Genomic DNA, 12,956 nt, shown 5'->3' with positions numbered 1-12,956 from the left:
GTTTAATCAGTAAAAGATTTCAAATAGCTTTTGAAGCTTTCTCATGTTCTGTATGAGGTAGTAAGCATTTGGCTAAAACCATGAAGTAATATCTTTTTTGAAGGCAGAAGCTACATCTTCTGGTTTTTTTTTTTTTTTGGTACCTGCGATTGAAACCAGGGGCACTCAACCACTGAGCCACATCCCCAGCCCTATTGCATTTTATTTAGAGACAGGGTCTCACTGAGTTGCTTAGTGCCTCGCTGTTGCCGAGGCTCGCTTTGAACCCATGATCCTCTTGCCTCAGCCTCCCGAGTTGCTAGGATTATAGGTGTGTGCCAGTGCACCTGGCGTTCTGTGTATTCTTAAAGGCTATGTATAGTGCTTCTTATTGTGCTTTAAATTATCAAATGGCAAGGAAGCTCAAGGCTGTTGTCCACCATTCTGGATGTTGAGGAGGTAATACTTTCTTTTTTTTAGATTATGATGAAGATGACTATGATGCTGATTGTGAAGACATTGATTACAAGTTGATGCCTCCTCCACCTCCACCACCAGGACCAGTGAAGAAAGATAAGGACCAGGATGCTATTACTGGTGGTAAGTAAAGACTGTCTGTTATTGTTCAAGGAACAAATTTACATTCATAAATCCAGGCTTTTGTTACCCGTATGAGAAGTAGTAGTTTAGGTCAGTGATTCTCAAATCTGACTGCTTATCAGAATTATTCTGCAGTCAAGAAGTAGTAGTTTAGGTCAGTGATTCTCAAATCTGACTGCTTATCAGAATTATCTCAAGTCTTTAAAAATGACAGCTTACTCTCACTCTTGGAATGTCTGATTGAGAGAATCTGGGGTAGAACCCAGGAATTTTCAAACACTTTTCCCACAGGGGAAAAAAAGACTTTCCCAAGAATTTCTGTTGCAACTAATTTGCATACTCACATTTAGAAACTACCTGTTCAAAAGAGATAATCTAGAATATAACAGTAATAACCTTGTCATGGGCTTGATTGGGAAGAACACCTTTGGTCTCCTGTATTTTGGTGATATGTTAACCCAAATTTTTTCCTGTTGGAGTTTTAAGCCATTTCTTTTTTAGTCTGGAGGCTGAATGTCACTGTTAACTTTGTGCGTAGATTTTATTTTACGCCAAACAATCTCATCATTATCCTGTGGGCTTAAAATTCTCCATTTTATGGATTACTGAACTGGACAGCATAGGACCTGACTGATATAAATTATAAGTATTACATTATTTTGCTTTTGGTTACATTGGGCACAATATTGGTCACTTATGGAAAGTAGTAAATGTAGTAATAGTGTTTGTTTTCTCTCGTCACAACCCTAGGGTACCAGGTACAAGGTGAGTTGGTTGGGCATGGTGGGAAGAAATTAGTTGGATAAGTTTTCTGGGTTGCAAACTAGTAATCTGGGTGCTTGGGACTCTATCCCCTGCCATTAAGCCATGCATTTAGCCTAGAGTGGGTATTGACTGAATTTGAGGAATTATGCTAACAGTTACATGCCAAAGGCGTTTTTCTTCCTTGTTGCAGTGTCTGAAGATGGAGAAGGCATCATCTTGCCCTCCATCATTGCCCCTTCCTCTTTGGCCTCAGAGAAAGTGGACTTCAGTAGTTCCTCTGACTCAGAATCTGAGATGGGACCTCAGGAAGCAACACAGGCAGAATCTGAGGATGGAAAGCTGACCTTACCATTGGCTGGGATTATGCAGCACGATGCCACCAAGTTGTTGCCGAGTGTCACAGAACTTTTTCCAGAGTTTCGGCCTGGAAAGGTACTTACTATGGAGAGTGTCCATACTGCAAACCACTGACCTTTTCCAGATACTGAGTTCTGTTGTTCAGATGCTGAGTATAGAATGAATAGGACTTAAGGGTTTCCTTATTCAGTAACATAATTGTCTATATAAAAGCTGTTTATGCTATGTTAGGTCTTTTTTTGAACTTGTGTATGTTTTTATAGGACATGTGTTCTTATTAGAAATTGTCCTATTATCTCAGAAGAACTAGTCCAAATTATTAAGAGAACATTACTTTTGTTATGTATTTTATAAATCTGAATGTAGCATTCCTCAATTTCTCTATAGTAGAATAGATCCCTTGGGAGTTTTCAAACAAAAAAGCTGCTATTTCCTATCTGACATTGAGTCTCTGACATAGTAATATGTCCTGTGTTCTAGGTGTTACGGTTCTTACGTCTTTTTGGACCAGGGAAGAATGTCCCATCAGTTTGGCGGAGTGCTCGGAGAAAGAGAAAAAAGAAGCATCGGGAGCTGATACAGGAAGAACAGATCCAGGAAGTGGAGTGTTCAGTAGAATCAGAAGTCAACCAGAAGTCTTTGTGGAACTATGACTATGCTCCACCACCACCTCCAGAGCAGTGTCTCTCTGATGATGAAGTAGGCAACACAAAGACCTGGGTTAAGGCCTATAAGGAGAAAACATACAATTCTCCCTAGCTTATGTCAAAATTGGAAATAACACCTCATCAGGCAGAGTTTTGTGCTAATTATCAGTGATTAATTATGAGTCAGGTACAACAATTGTCCCTTCCTTGGTGTAATAGTATTTGATTTGGGTGGGAGTAGCAGTCGCAGGCAAGTATGGTGATATAGTGCTGAATAAGAAAGTTTGAATAAGAGGCAGAATGTGCCATAGTATACCTCCGTTTTTTACATTCTAACTCCAGGTAAAGATTCCTAGTCAAGAATCATCTTCTTGACTCCTCTAAGTTCTCCTTTTGATTGTTAGTTCCCTATAGACTTAGGATATCTGGGATAGGGAAATTCTCCCCTTTTGACTTCCTTGCTCTGTTACAGATCACAATGATGGCTCCTGTGGAGTCCAAGTTCTCCCAGTCAACTGGAGATATAGATAAAGTGACAGATACCAAACCAAGAGTGGCTGAGTGGCGTTATGGGCCTGCCCGACTGTGGTATGATATGCTAAGTGTCCCTGAAGATGGCAGTGGATTTGACTATGGCTTCAAATTGAGAAAGACTGAACATGAACCTGTGATAAAATGTGGAATGATGGAGGTAAGAAACACTGAAAAAAGGAATCTGTGCTTAGTACTCTTATCACCTTTTTTTTTTTTTTTCCCTAAGCTTTTTAGAAGGGGAGATATGTGGTAGGAAGTATAGGTGTTTAAGGCTTTTGCTTGGTTTGGTATGGTATATCATCCTGGTAATAGCCCTCATTCTAAGGATTCTGTTTGTGAAATAAGCTGTTCCAAACTAGGAGTGGGAGAGGAAAAATATATTGTTATAAGGTGGTTCTCTTAAGTACCACTTTTGATATGTCTCGTGTATCTCTGGTGTGGGATTTGGAGTGGGAACTGACCAATCAAGGGCTTGTTCCTTTCCTACTTCTACAGGAATTTAGGAAACTTGAGGAAAGCAATGGCACTGATCTTCTGGCTGATGAAAACTTCCTGATGGTGACACAGCTGCATTGGGAGGATGATATCATCTGGGATGGGGAGGATGTCAAACACAAAGGGACAAAACCTCAGCGTGCAAGCCTGGCAGGCTGGCTTCCTTCCAGTATGACTAGGAATGCTATGGCTTACAATGTTCAGCAAGGTGTGCTTCTGTGATGGCTCTTTGTTTTGGGTCTGAGCTCTGATTCTAGTCCAAATTATTTTTCTTTTTTTTTCATATTTTTTCTTCTGGTAGTGCTGAGGATTGAACTCAGGGCTTCACACTTGCTGGGCAAACACTCTACCATTGAGCCATGTCCCCAGCCCATTCTAGTTTCTTTTTTTAAAATATTTTTTAGTTGTAGGTGGACACAGTGTTTTTATTTTACTTTATGTGGTGCTGAGGCTTGAACCCAGAGCCTCACTTATGCTAGGCGAGTGTTCTACCTCTGAAGCCACAACCCCAGCCCCCATTCTGGTTTCTTATTAGAAAAATGTGACAGCCATTTTGAAGTTAACAAAGCTTTATAGTATACTTTTGTTTCTAAAGCCTAAATTTTTTCAAATTTAGTTTTTTTTTATTTCTTTATGTGGTGTTGAGTATCACACATCCTAGCCAAGTGCTCTACCATTGAGCCACAACCCCAGCCCCTAAAAAGCCCCTTTATCTTTGCAATCTTAGAATTTGCTTTTTATCTTAAATAGGTTTTTAAAAAGTATGCCATGTTTAATGTAGAGCACTTTGAAAATACAATATAGTGTCAGAAAGAAAATCACCAGTAATCTATCCAGAGATTATCACGTTAAAATTTTGATGTGTTTTCCTTGACTTCTGTTTTGATGTATGTGTATGCATATTTGAGCTCATTTCTGTATGTACGGTTTTGTATATTGTACTTTTCTCAGCATATTTTTCTATGTCATTTCATAGATTTTGTAAAAATGTTTAATGACATGGGAAATATTTTAAATGAAAAAAAAAAAAAAAAAAGAAACGGTATACCTGATAGGCCATTTATAAAAATGAAAGAAGCAGAAGTCTCTATAACCAGAAAGCTTACTAAAAGGAAATATACTAAGGGTTCACTGTAGTTATTTCTGATTTGTAAGATTACAGACAACTTCAATTTTCTTTGTACCTTTCTAAATTTCCCAAGGGTTTTTTTTTTTTTTTTTTGGTACTGGGTTTTGAACCCACCCTCAGCTCTTTTTTTGTATTTTATTTAGAGATGGAGTCTCACTGAGTTGCTTAGGACCTCAGTATGTTGTAAAGGCTGGCTTTGAACTCAGTAGTCCTCTTGCCTCAGCCTCCCGAGCCTCTGGGATTCATAAGCATGCACCTGTGCCCAACTGTTAGCATGTTTTAACATATCTTTTATTACCATAATTTACTTTGCCAGTCCTTTATTAAACATTTGGGCTGACTATTAGAAACGATATTATAATGAACATTTTGTCTGCAACAATTTGTAAAAATTGAGATACATTGTATCAAATAGGCTCCTTTTTAGTAGCTACATTTGCTTTCTGTTTGCTTAGAATGATGATTGAAAGTGGCATAAAAGTTTTGTCTATTCCTGTTTTTTCTTCCTATTTTGACTAGGTTTTACAGCTACTCTGGATGATGACAAACCTTGGTATTCCATTTTCCCCATTGACAATGAGGATCTGGTGTATGGACGCTGGGAGGACAATATTATTTGGGATGCACAGGCCATGCCCCGGCTGTTGGAGCCTCCGGTTTTGACACTTGATCCCAATGATGAAAACCTCATTTTGGGTATGTTACTGGCAGAGGCCAGTGTACTTTCTCTAAAAATCTTTGATAGCTTGCTGCTAAAGTTAAGGGACAAGAGGAAATCTGAAGGGTTGGAGAAGGTCAAAACTATAAATTTATAGGTAACAGTTTGAGAGAGCAGAGTTGTGGCTCTGTTTCTAGTTTGTGTGTATCATTTAGGGAAAATTCATGTAGGAATGTGAGAAAGTAGCTCTTTTAAGAGGTCAGGCATGTGGGGATTGATATTGGCCAAATTATATTGTTATTTTGTGTGCATGTACAAATATGTAACAACAAATCCCCGCCATTATGTACAACTACCATGCACCAATAAAAATATGGAGAAAAAAGATGTCCCGCATATAGAGTGAATTGTGGACTAGAAATGGTCTGGGAATATCTTTAGGAACTTCAGATATGTCAGTAGGTAATGTAAATCAGGGATAGCAATTCCAGAGTCATTTTTGTTTTATCCCCAGAGATTCCTGATGAGAAGGAGGAGGCTACTTCTAATTCTCCCTCTAAGGAGAGTAAGAAAGAATCATCTCTAAAGAAGAGTCGAATTCTCTTAGGGAAAACAGGAGTCATTAAGGAAGAACCACAGCAGGTCTGATAAGAGAAAAGGGACTTGGGGTTTAGAAGAAGAAACAAAGGAAATGGAGAAGGGTAGTCTGACTAAGGTTTATTTTATGGTCTATCATTAGAACATGTCTCAGCCAGAAGTGAAAGATCCCTGGAATCTCTCCAATGATGAGTATTATTACCCCAAGCAACAGGGTCTTCGAGGTACTTTCGGAGGGAATATTATTCAGGTACAAATAAGCATCTTTTCTGTGGTGGAGGGGATCCCACAGCTTTGTTCTGATGAAGGATATGGGTAGATCTTACCTTGGCTAATTTACTAATTTAAATCAGTACTTAATTTTAAATTTTGTATTTCCCATTTTAGCACTCAATTCCTGCTGTGGAATTACGACAGCCATTCTTCCCCACACACATGGGTCCCATCAAACTTCGGCAGTTTCATCGCCCTCCTCTGAAAAAGTATTCCTTTGGAGCACTATCTCAGCCAGGTCCCCACTCAGTCCAGCCTTTGCTAAAACACATAAAAAAGAAGGCCAAGGTATATCTTAATCCTGGTTAGAAAAAAGAAGTTATAAGGGCTGGGGTTGTAGCTCAGTGGTATAGTGCTTGCCTAGCCTGTGTGAGGCACTAGGTTCAGTCCTTAGCACCGCATAAAAATAAAATTTAAAAGAAGATATTGTGTCCATCTACAACTAAAAAAAATTAAAAAGTAATTATGAAAGAATTGTGATGTAGGGGCTGGGATTGTGGCTCAGCGGTAGAGTGCTTGCCTAGCACCGGCGGGACCCGGGTTCGATCCTCAGCACCACATAAAAATAAAGGCATTGTGTAGAGTCCATCTACACCTAAGAAATAAATATTTAAAAAAAAAAATTGTGGGGCTGGGATTGTGGCTTAGAGGCAGAGCACTTGCCTCTCATGTATGAGGCACTGAGTTTGATCCTTAGCACCACATAAAAATAAATAAATAAATGTATTTTAAAAAAATTGTGATGTAAATTTGGAATGTGTTAGATATTATATTAAGGAATTGTTTATTTTCATAGATGTGATGAAATTTTATTTTGGTTATTTAGGAGAACATCCTAATTCTTAGGAGATATATAGGAAAATACTTCAAGTAAAGCATTGTAGTGACTTACAGCCTTCAAAAATGGTTCAGAAGAATTATAGAGAGATAGTTATAGACAAATATGGAAAAATATGAAGTTATATCTAGGTAGTGGGATAATAGGTATTCATAGAACTGTTTTTTCAGTTTTACTAATGTTTGAAAATTTTTCACAATGGAATTGAAAAAATAGCAAGGTAAAATATTTTTTATGTTTTCTCAGATTGAATAACATCAGTGTGTATAGTTATTGTCCTGTCAGTAGCTGGACTGTATTTTCTTTGTTCTGGACAGATGAGAGAACAAGAGAGGCAAGCTTCCGGTGGTGGAGAGATGTTTTTTATGCGCACACCTCAGGACCTCACAGGCAAAGATGGAGATCTTATTCTTGCAGAATACAGTGAGGAAAATGGACCTTTAATGATGCAAGTTGGCATGGCAACCAAGATAAAAAACTATTATAAACGGGTGAGTCTTTGCTCAAAAAAATTTTATTACTGTAGCTGTAATTACATATCAGTGATCTGTGAATATGTAGTTATTTATATTATAAATTTCTTGGGAGCACCAATATTTGTTAATAAGTGCTATGCTCATGTAATATTATGTATTGGTTTATTGATTATATCCTGTAATAGTAATTTTAGTTTGCTGTGTTTCTCATAGAAACCTGGAAAAGATCCTGGAGCTCCAGATTGTAAATATGGGGAAACTGTTTACTGCCATACATCTCCTTTTCTGGGTTCTCTCCATCCTGGCCAATTACTACAGGTGAAGAATTCTTTCTATTTCTTATTCTTTTGCTAGGGAAATTGACAGATAAGGAGCTAGTTAGCCCAGAAAGAACCAATTCTAATTGATTGAGATACTGTTACATGTATATAAAGTATAGCAAAGATCTGTATAATCTAAAAATTTTTTTAAATAATCTTTTTCTTAAAACTGGCCCTTAATGATGGGTGGGGTTTTTGATTTTGTTTTTCCTTCCTTTTTTTTTTTTTTTTGTGTGTGTGTGTGTGTGTGTGTGGGGGGGGGGGGTGCTGGTGATTGAACCCAGGGTCTCTTAAACACTGAACAGTGCTCTACCACTGAACTACACACCCCCAATCCCTAATTGCATTATTCTGAGGCTAAATAAAGAAGATTTCTATAAATACACACTGATAAGCCCAGTAATATCTGTGTGACATATGGAAGTTAATGTAGGATTGGAACAACTGCCACATCTTCCAGACAGTTCCCCTTAATCTGGAACAGGCAGGTTCATGATCCTTGCTCTGAGTTCGTATTGCTCATTTCCCTCCCAGGCTTGCTGGAAATTACTATGTGCAAACCACATGGGGAGAGAAAATATTTTCACTTTCCAAAGTCTGTGTGTGCTTGTTAGTGTGTATGTAATGTAATTTATGAATGTTTAATTCCTTTGTGTAAAATTGGTACTTTTTGGTAATGAGTTGTGATCTTTTTGAGTATTGGACCATACTTGGACCATCTATAGTCCTATGATAATGAAATATGCTTTTTATTTTTTGTTCTAATGGGTATTGGGTACACTGATAATAGTTTTTGCATATTTAAGGGAAAGTATGGAGGTCCATAGATGTTGTGAGGAACTCTCTAGCATTGTTCTACCTTGATTTTTGTCTCTCTCTCTTTTTATTTTTTTTTTACTTTTTTCCTTAAAAAGTTTTTAGTTGTCAATGGACCTTTACCTTATTTATTTATATTCAGTGCTGAGAAATACCCAGTGCCTCACATATGCTAGGCAAGTGCTCTGCCACTGAGCCACAACCCAGCCTTGTCTCATTTCTTTGGGCAATCTTTGCCATTTTCCTTACTCTTTTACCTAATTTATTTCACTATTGTTATTGTGTATCCTTCAGTTTTTTCTTTATCCTTTACATCTATATTCCATTTCTCTTTAAGGGTGTGTGCGTGTGTGCAAGTGTGTGGGTTGCTAGGGATAGAACCTAGGGCCTTAGAAAGCTTGTGCTCTATCACTGGGCTACACTCTCTAGCCCCTTACCACAATCTATCCTTCCTCCTCTTCCCACCTCCCCCCTTCCCTCTTTTGCAGTACCGGGATTGAACTTAATGGGTTATACAGGCTAGGCAAGCACTGTACCTCTGAGCTATATCCCTAGCCCTTTTCAAATTTTATGTTCAGACAGGATCTCTCATTAAGCTGTTCAGGTTGGTCCTTTTTTTCTTAATAGAAATAGTCTTATAAATGAATGAATAAAACAAAGGTCCATCACCTTTGTTTTATTCATTCATTTATATGTGGGTGCTGAGAATTGAACCCAATGACTCACACATACTAGGCAAGTGCTCTATCACTGAGCCACAACCACAGCCCCCAGGCTGGTCTTGGACCTACAACTCTGTCTCAGCCTTCCAAGTTGTTAATATCATTGGCATATGTCACCATGCCTGGTTCCATTCTCCTTTTTTTGGTACTCGTGATTGAACCAGGGGTGCTTAACCACTGAGCCACATCCCCACCTTATTTTACTTTTTATTTGGAGACATTGTCTTGCTTAGTTGCTTAGGCCTTGCTGAATTTCTGAAGCTAGCTTTGAACTTGTGATCCTCCTGTCTGAGCCTCCTGAGCCGCTGGGGTTACAGGCATGTGCCATTGCACCCTGCCCCCTCCATGCCCTTCCTTTGTAGACTCATTTTATTAGTGGCAGTGGGGACTGAACTCAGGGATGCCTTACCACTGAGCTACTACAACCCTAACCCATTCTGTTTTTTTGGGGGGGTACTAAGGATTGAACCCAGGGGTGCTTAACCATTGAGTCATAGGGTCTCACTGAGCAGCTTAGAACCTTGCTGAGTTACTGAGGCTGGCATTGAATTTGGGAATCCTCCTGCCTCAGCCTCCCAAGCTGCTGGGATTACAGGCATGTACCACTGTGCTGGCACCAGCCCATTTTTAAAAATTTTGTTTTGAGACAGGGTCTAAGTTCTCCAGGGTGTCCTTAAACTTGAGATCCTCCTCTTTAGCCTCCCAAGTTGCTGGAATTTCTGGGATTACAGGGTTGCTCCACCACACCCATTCTTTTGTAATCTCTTGAAGATCCTTTAATGTCTTTTTGTAATCCTTTTTCTGTCTATATTTCATATTCAGAACTTTTCTCACCTGTATAATGAAGATTGTCCCCTTTCTGTCAGCTTCTAGGATTTTCTGGGAAGGCTTTTCCTAGACTCGTAGACTTCTTCCGTTGATCCCCATTTGGCTTCTACTTAAACTACATTTAATATTTCCTTATTGTCCCCTGTCCTCCTCTTTTCTAGTGTTTAGTCGTCTTCTCTGGCATGCTGTTTCATTAATTGTTTTTTTCTAATTTTTTTTAACTAATGCACTGACTATATATATATATATATATATATATATATATATATATATATATGCGTGTGTGTGTATACACACACACACACACACACACACACACACACTCTATGGATTGAACCCTGCAGGTACTTTTTACCAATGATCTTACAGCAGGATCTCACTAAGTTGTTTAGGGTCTTGCTAAGTTGTTAAGGCTGGCAATCCTCCTGTCTCATCCTCCTGAGTTGCTGGGATTGTAGATGTGTGCCACCATGTCCAGCTTCAGTAAATATTTTGATCTTACCTGTTGTGTGTCAGATGCTATGCAGAGATTTAGAGCAATAGCATACTAATACTTGTTAGTTTATAGAGTAATTTTTACATCTAATCTTCATAGCAATCCTCTGAAGTATAGGCATTTTAAATATCTCCATTTTGTAGAAAATTAAGCTCAGAGAAATTAAAAAACTTATCCGACTTCATAGAACAAATGGCAGAATCTGAATCTTATATTTTCTTCTTTCTGACTCTAAAAGACAATGAGTAAAAAAAAAGTCTAACCTTTCTTGATGTATTCCATATGATAGTTCATTTATTTTATTGGATAAACTTAGACTAATGGAGAGGAGCAAGTTTGATTTTTGTCATTACTTGACTGAATTTCCTACGACTAATCTGTCTGATTTTTGTGTTTACTTTTGTTAGGCATTTGAGAACAACCTTTTTCGTGCTCCAATTTATCTTCATAAGATGCCAGAAACTGACTTCCTGATCATTCGGACAAGACAGGGTTACTATATTCGGGAATTAGTAGATATTTTTGTGGTTGGACAGCAGTGCCCCTTGTTTGAAGTTCCTGGGCCTAACTCCAAAAGGGCCAATACGCACATTCGAGACTTCCTCCAGGTAAAATGGGAGTGTGGGTCGGGGGTCAGGATGCATAAGAAATGGGTATCTGGATTTGGGGACACAGGAAAGATGAAAACATCTGAGCTCAGCAGAGAAAGGGACCCTGGTGAGGATATCTATCCTTTCCTTTATCTAATAAAATACATTTGGTTTGTTGGGCAGGTTTTTATTTACCGCCTCTTTTGGAAGAGTAAAGATCGGCCTCGGCGCATCCGAATGGAAGATATAAAAAAAGCCTTTCCTTCCCATTCAGAAAGCAGCATCCGGAAGAGGTTAAAGCTCTGTGCTGACTTCAAACGCACAGGTCATCAGTGTTACCAGTTACTTTTCCTTTCTGTAATTTTCTCATAATTTCAAAGAATTATGATGATTGAGTTAAAGGATAAGTATACAACTGATAAAATAGATTGATGACTTTTGGAAGGAGAAAGTAGCAAATCTTCTAACTATGGAGGTTTAGATTGCTTTTTTTTTAAAAAAATATTCTTTTAGTTATTGATAGATCTTTATTTTATTTATTTATATGTGGTGCTGAGAATTGAACCCAGTGCCTCATACTTGCCAGGTAAGTGTGTTACTGCTGAGCCCCAGCCCAATCTCAGCCCCAAGATTGCTTTTTTCATGGCCTTTTTTTTTGTACTGGGGATTGAACAACCCAGGAATACTTTACCACTGAGTTACATCCCGAGCCCTTTTTATTTTGAGTCAGGGTCTTGCTAGATTGCTTAGGGCCTCACTAAATTGCTGAGGCTGGCCTCGAAGTTGAGATCCTTGTACCTCAGCTTCCCGAGTTGCTGGGATTATAGGCATGTGCCCAGTTTTTGATTGCCCTTTTTTTCTAAAATTTTTTGTAGTTATAGATGGACAGAATGCCTTTATTTTTATATGGTGCTAAGTATTGAACCCAGTCCTCTCACGTGCTAGGCAGGCACTCTGCCACTGAGCTACAGCCCCAGCCCTTGATCGCTTTCATGATATTTGAACACTAGGGAATTCAGTGTGATTGTTGGATGTTTTAAAATGAGATTCTGGAAACAACAGGACTTTTCTTGGTCAGATAGTCATGTTAATGGTGGTGAGGTCTATTATCATTTACGTCATTGCCTATTTCAGTCTTTGGTTGCTGTACTTTTATTGTCAATAAATGTCAGAACCTTTAGAATTCAAAATGGTGTTTTTGTATCTTTTCTAGGGATGGACTCAAACTGGTGGGTACTGAAATCTGATTTTCGTTTACCAACTGAAGAGGAGATCAGAGCCATGGTGTCACCAGAGCAGTGCTGTGCTTATTATAGCATGATAGCTGCAGAGCAGCGACTGAAGGTGAGCAACTTCTTCGTAGGTACTGCTTAGGCCTGTGACTTAGAGTTGATAGTTACTAGGTTATTAACAACTACATAGAAATGCAAACTTTATGAGGTAATTTCTCTATATATCAATTCTGGGAGAAACTACAATATACCTAAATCATCAGTGGGAAGACTTAAGGAAGGACTTGGGGTTTACTTGTTTATTTGGGCTCTTAACCGTGGAGCCACATCCCTAGCCCTTTTTGAGACTGGGTCTCAGTAAGTCGCTGAGACTGGCTTTGAACTTGTGATCCTCTTGCCTCAGCCTCCTGAGGTGCTATGATTATAAGCATGTGCCACCATGCCCGTTATTGTTTTGCTTTGAAAATCGGTGCTTATCCATTTGGGTGGTTAGTTCAATCTCTAAGATGAGCATATAGGGGCTGGGGTTGTGGCTCAGCAGTAGAGCGCTCGCCTGGCATGCGTGCGGCCCGGGTTCGATCCTCAGCACCACATACAAACAAAG

The 12,956-nt window shown here is 38.9% G+C and overlaps 1 protein-coding gene and 1 long non-coding RNA gene across 5 annotated transcripts in view; one reads left to right on the top strand and one right to left on the bottom strand.

Annotated features, from left to right (window-relative positions):
• Positions 1 to 12,956, bottom strand: part of LOC139703090 (uncharacterized) — a 639,290-nt gene that overhangs the window by 145,311 nt on the left and 481,023 nt on the right. The window lies entirely within an intron of this gene.
• The window catches only part of Taf1 (TATA-box binding protein associated factor 1), a 78,057-nt gene that overhangs the window by 5,556 nt on the left and 59,545 nt on the right, over positions 1 to 12,956 (top strand). For 2 of the 4 annotated variants that reach the window (XM_027935810.2, XM_071606756.1), the window contains exons 4-17: positions 460 to 579; positions 1,598 to 1,776; positions 2,182 to 2,400; positions 2,821 to 3,039; positions 3,378 to 3,585; positions 5,026 to 5,202; positions 5,679 to 5,806; positions 5,904 to 6,011; positions 6,149 to 6,322; positions 7,190 to 7,363; positions 7,562 to 7,666; positions 10,938 to 11,138; positions 11,304 to 11,445; positions 12,334 to 12,464. In XM_027935810.2, the coding sequence (XP_027791611.2) occupies positions 460 to 579; positions 1,598 to 1,776; positions 2,182 to 2,400; positions 2,821 to 3,039; positions 3,378 to 3,585; positions 5,026 to 5,202; positions 5,679 to 5,806; positions 5,904 to 6,011; positions 6,149 to 6,322; positions 7,190 to 7,363; positions 7,562 to 7,666; positions 10,938 to 11,138; positions 11,304 to 11,445; positions 12,334 to 12,464 (2,285 nt within the window). Of the gene's footprint in view, positions 1 to 459; positions 580 to 1,534; positions 1,777 to 2,181; positions 2,401 to 2,820; positions 3,040 to 3,377; positions 3,586 to 5,025; positions 5,203 to 5,678; positions 5,807 to 5,903; positions 6,012 to 6,148; positions 6,323 to 7,189; positions 7,364 to 7,561; positions 7,667 to 10,937; positions 11,139 to 11,303; positions 11,446 to 12,333; positions 12,465 to 12,956 lie in introns of all 4 variants that reach the window. The other 2 variants (XM_071606755.1, XM_027935809.3) reach the window with 1 other exon arrangement.

The sequence above is a fragment of the Marmota flaviventris genome, chromosome X, assembly GCF_047511675.1.
Source record: "Marmota flaviventris isolate mMarFla1 chromosome X, mMarFla1.hap1, whole genome shotgun sequence".
NCBI lineage: Eukaryota > Metazoa > Chordata > Mammalia > Rodentia > Sciuridae > Marmota > Marmota flaviventris.
Note: the sequence above shows the minus strand (reverse complement) of the source record. Positions and strands in the feature narration are given on the sequence as shown.